Genomic DNA, 5,179 nt, shown 5'->3' on the forward strand with positions numbered 1-5,179 from the left:
TTTTTAACTTGTGTTTTAAGTTTGTTTTATAAATTATTAAACAAGTATATACTAAGAGCTTGAAACCGAATTCAAAAAGATTCAATTATTAAATTAAATTTGCATATTCCAAATTTTTGGAACCTTTTTTCTTCCATATTTTTATATCGCAAATAAGACAGAAAATTCAGTTTACAAGTCACTGATATGTGGTGATCATTCCTTATTAAATAAATGTCGGCGCATGCATACTTAAAATAGTTATTTTAAATTCGGCATAATATCAAATAGTATGCAAATTGAAATTATGTTTCTCAAAGCAAATAATGTAGATAATGACACAGTACTTTCTTTGCGACAAATAAAATTTTGTGGTAAATAAACTTTTCGAACTTATCTGGGTTGTCAAAGTCTTCATGGATCATGCACATGTGTCATACTTTAGAATAAAATGATTTTTTTTTTATGCGAAAACATTTAGAAAAAAAAATCTGAGTATTTTTATGCTGTTTACTAATTATAAGTTTTCATTTTACCTTTAGAAAAGCATCTTTAAGCTCACCATCCAGTGAAGGGCTGGCCTTAGAACACATTGACAATGTGTAATAAATTTTCAGCTTTGAAAACTTAACCTACGATATTTAAAATGTTGTTAACTAAAAGAAAAGAAACATGCAAATATAACCACAAAATTTACCATACAATAACACATAATAACAATACCACATCACAATACCTCAACATTTGCAACTATATAAAATGGTTTAAAATTAATGGTAAACATATGATTATAAAATCCAATGTTTTAACCTCTGCAGAGGATCAAAATTGTGATGGCATGTCTTCGGATCATCCTCGGAAACGTTTCCCAGACAGTTACCAATAACCTATTGCGCAGCTCTTGTGCTCCGTAAATAAAATATCTATCTACCCCAACAAGAGCGGAAAATTTAAATCTTCAAATATGTATGTATTTTAAAATTTAATTTAAAGTATGTGAGTTAAAGAAGAAAAAATTTGGTACATGTTCACATCAGCTTTACTTTCACGTTTTCGTGTTTGAATGATATTTTTAATTATGCTTTAGAAGAACTGAAGAGTTAAGTGGAAAAAAAAATTAACAATTTAGTGAATTTGCTTGGATTAACTTTCGAGCTATAAAAAGCTATAAAAATAAAGCTGAATTAGCTATAAAAAACTGCGTACCTAAGGGGTAGCAAATTGATATACAAGTTCGAAAGAAAAAACTTAACCAAACTTTGACCATTCATGAGTGTTATAAAAAGCAAAAGAGAGATTAAAATCATCAAAAAAATAGTTTATTTTGTCATATAAGAAATAAACACATTTATCACAACGTCTTCTGCCATTTAAACTAAATCATCAACTGAACTAGTTTTAGATTATTTTAATCTCTCCCTTGATCTTATTGACCTCAATAATAATTAGTCCATTCGAATACTATTCTTGTCTTTCTTCCACTAATCTATCACATTGCAACCTCAAATGCGCAGTTTTAATATTTTATTATTAGGATACCGGAAAAATACTTTAAGGGCGGACATTAGAGAACACTGTACTTTTTTGTTCATTAGAATCTATAATTTTTTTAAAAATCTATTTTACACTTACGGCGCAATCTTTGATGGCTTTGTTCTTATCCATTGATAATACTTGCAGTAGAAGCATTAGATCTTCCGCATACCTACACATTGGTCCAATTGTTGTGACATTTTCAATGCACGCAAATTGTCCATGAGGGGAAACCAAACCTAAAAAAAATGCAGTTCAGTTTAGACCTGAAAATACTGTTTTTAACTGGCAGCATTTATTTATATCAATTTTATTTTTTCAACTTAAAATTTTCATTACTTAACAACAATCTAACATGACATACAATATGAGTCCCACAGTGGACTGTGGACCTTGTGTCATTAAACCTTACATTCAACTCAACCCACAGTGGACTGATTGTAAAAGCACGATTCCCAGTGGAACACCGAAGTCAATCATGACTGGCTGCGGTGTCAGTAAGCGGATGGGTGATCACTTTAATCTGCGTGCGTAAGGACCGAGAGTGCGCAGTATCGGTCCTCGTTAAACTGTTCTACCGTAAAATGCTCGACTTCGTGTGTAGGTCATCGGGCTGTCAAAGCAGATTAACCATCCCATCTGCAGAAAAACAAAATTGTAATAGCCTGTATTCGGATCATCCTCAGGGATGTTACCCAGACTATCGCTAATATTGTGCAGCTCTAGCGTGACGTAAATAAAGAACCTACCTACATGCAATATAAAAAAAAATATTCACTTTATCTTGTATTCATATTCTTATTCCTAATATTTAGATTATTTTTTAAAAAAAACTTTCAAAAGCGCTTAATTTATTGTATGTGTTCTACAATATAGAGGAAAGAGCTGTGCATCAATAAATATAGGTTTTGAGTTAAGGAAGATTTTAAAATCTTGAATTTTTTCGTGGTGCCGTACAATATACCTATTGAAATTAAAGAATTCGAATAACATTTCAGGAGATAATGTAGATTAAGGTGCAAGAAGTAATGGGTGTTGTAGATTAAGATGCAAAAGGTAATGGGTAATGCAGATGGTGGCAATATGATCAACATTGCTCACCGAATATTTTTACATACAACTAAACTAATCCTGTCGATCTGAAGATGGATCGCCTTCAAATAGCCATCGAATATAAAACCCCTATTACTTCAAAATAAGATCTCAGGATCTTAACACTGCACCATTGCTCCTCTTAATCAGTATTAGTAGTCTAATAAAGAGGAAACAAAAATTGAACATAACGCTTATAGTATCATGCTGGTAGTCCTTATGGTTTATGGGATTGCTTATTGATTCATGTATATTATTGTGACTCAACAAATTTAAGGGCTTATTCATAATGATTAATTCATTTATTAACTCATTTCGTTGTAAATCATTGACGGCTCTAGTCTTAAACATTGCTCTAGCTTTTGTTTTCATATTTCTTTCTTTGAATTTTATTCGTTAGCGATATTTTAAGACATAAAGCGGAAGTAAAAAGTATGATAATAAATAATTTTCAAGTCATATAGGAAGATTCTATGATGAAAGGATAGTAAGGAAATACAATTTATACAAATTTTTTGTAAATAAAATTATATATTTGCATTTAGTACGAAGATATTTCAGATGACAATACGCATGAAAAAAATTGGGCATTGGCCTAAAACATTTCTACTAAAATGGAAATTTCTTAGCAAATACCAAACACTGCATCATTGAAATTTCTTTAAAAGTGTAGGTAAACGGTTTTTTACATTTGTTCTGCAGTTAGTCCACCGCATCACATATGTTGAACACTGCAGTGCGATTGAAAATACAGCGAGTGCTTCAAAATTGACTCCGAGAAAAGTGGCTTGACAACTATTTTCCTTTTATTTCAAATGCTGCAATCGAATTTTTAAAAACTGAGAAGACAATTTTTTTTTGTTTTTTTTAGCTCATCATACAACGATGCCAAATATATGAAAATCGCAATTTTGAATTTTTTGTTGCTTACGTTGATTTTTCAATTGCAAGACAGAGCGTGGATAAAATTAATAACTTTCTGCTAATATAAAATCTCAATTAAAAAATTTTCTGCACGCATTGACTAGCTATTGTAACTAGTTTCAACTCGTTCGCCATCGTCTTATATTGTCAAAATTCATTTGAAAATCACTAATTTTTTTTAAAGAGAATTTTTAGTTTTTATATAACTCTACATTGATTCATACCACAGAGATGAGTTGGGTTAAAAAGCTGAAAATAGAAATTCAAAAGTATTATGTGCAAAAACAATTTTTAAATAATTGAAAAAAAATAACCTGAAGTTTGAGCAAGAAAAAAGATGTATGTAGGAAGCATTTATTCGCAGGATGTTATGAACGTTTTAATTAAAGTATCGATGTAATTTGTTTAAATTGTGTAAATATGAATCTCAATGTGTGATTTTTAAATTACGGGAATAAGAATCTCGACGCTTAATTTAAAAAATCGCTTGAATACAAATCTCGATATTTCATTTTAAAATCACGTGAATACGAATCTCGATGTTTCATTTTAAAATCACGTGAATACGAGTCTCGATGTTTCATTTTAAAATCGCTTGAATACGAATCTCGATGTTTCATTTTAAAATCACGTGAATATAAATCGTAATGTTTCATTTTAAAATCACGTGAATATAAATCATAATGTTTCATTTTAAAATCACGTGAATACGAATTCTGATGTATAATTTTTAAGTCACTTGAACACGAATCATAATATTGGCTTTTAGATCGCGTCAATACGAAACACAATGTTTGATATAATATCTTAAAAATGCGAAACACTATGAGCGATCTTAAATCACTTAAATAGGAATCTAGATGAGTGATTATTAAATCATGTGAATGTAATTTTAAACTGCATTTGTATAGGGGAAAAAATGCGTAAAAATGAACTTTTTTCCCTCGGAAATTAAAAAAAAACCCAACTTTTTTTGAAGAGGCAGATTTTTTTTTAGTAATGGTAAAAAATTTTCCGCAAACGACGTTTGTGTATATTATATAGGTCTGATGTTGAAGAATTTTTATTTGTAAATTCAATGTTTACTTCGTGTACAGTGTCTAGTGCGGGCTTTATTATAATATCCGTGATAAAATATGTACCTGAATCATGCTCCGTGTCAGTATCATACTTACCAACAGTAGGCTTGTGACTGTAAATGCCACAAAATAAACCTGGCATTCGTAAACTTCCAGCTGAGTCATTGCCTATACCTATCACGGAAGCACCAGCACCAATCAAAGCAGCCTCACCACCTGTATTCATTAAAATCAGTCATTAAAATTCATTCATAGTCACTGATTAAAATTTAATCTGAGGTTCAATTTTGCTGCACGCGCTTACAGTTAAATCGCCTTCAGTCCACGAGTACCACTGTATGAACCGTATATTGTTAAGTATTCCCACCGATATTTTAATAATGCGAGTCTCTGGTAGTCACAAGAATAATATCTCGCTCCGATAGTTTTCATGCTATTATGTCCCTTTATTTGTGTTCGTTGTATCTCATCTCGCCACTCTACACGATCAGTTTGAATCTTTACCGAGTAAAAAGGAGTATAACTTAAAATCTTTACCCTAATTCGTCCCGCAGTGGACTGATCGTTAAGAC

General features: G+C 31.0%; 1 protein-coding gene across 1 annotated transcript; it reads right to left on the reverse strand.

Annotated features, from left to right (window-relative positions):
• Positions 1–515: 515 nt before the first annotated feature.
• Positions 516–4,823, reverse strand: LOC122273447 (fatty-acid amide hydrolase 2-B-like; the record flags this gene model as incomplete). The annotated part of the gene is made up of 3 exons (XM_043057514.1): positions 516–611; positions 1,612–1,751; positions 4,704–4,823. Coding segments are annotated over 3 exons (356 nt in total), but the record flags the coding sequence as incomplete, so codon positions are not given.
• Between the last annotated feature and the right edge of the window lie 356 nt (positions 4,824–5,179).

This window comes from Parasteatoda tepidariorum, unplaced genomic scaffold (genome assembly GCF_043381705.1).
Source record: "Parasteatoda tepidariorum isolate YZ-2023 unplaced genomic scaffold, CAS_Ptep_4.0 HiC_scaffold_4433, whole genome shotgun sequence".
Classification (NCBI taxonomy): Eukaryota; Metazoa; Arthropoda; class Arachnida; order Araneae; family Theridiidae; genus Parasteatoda; species Parasteatoda tepidariorum.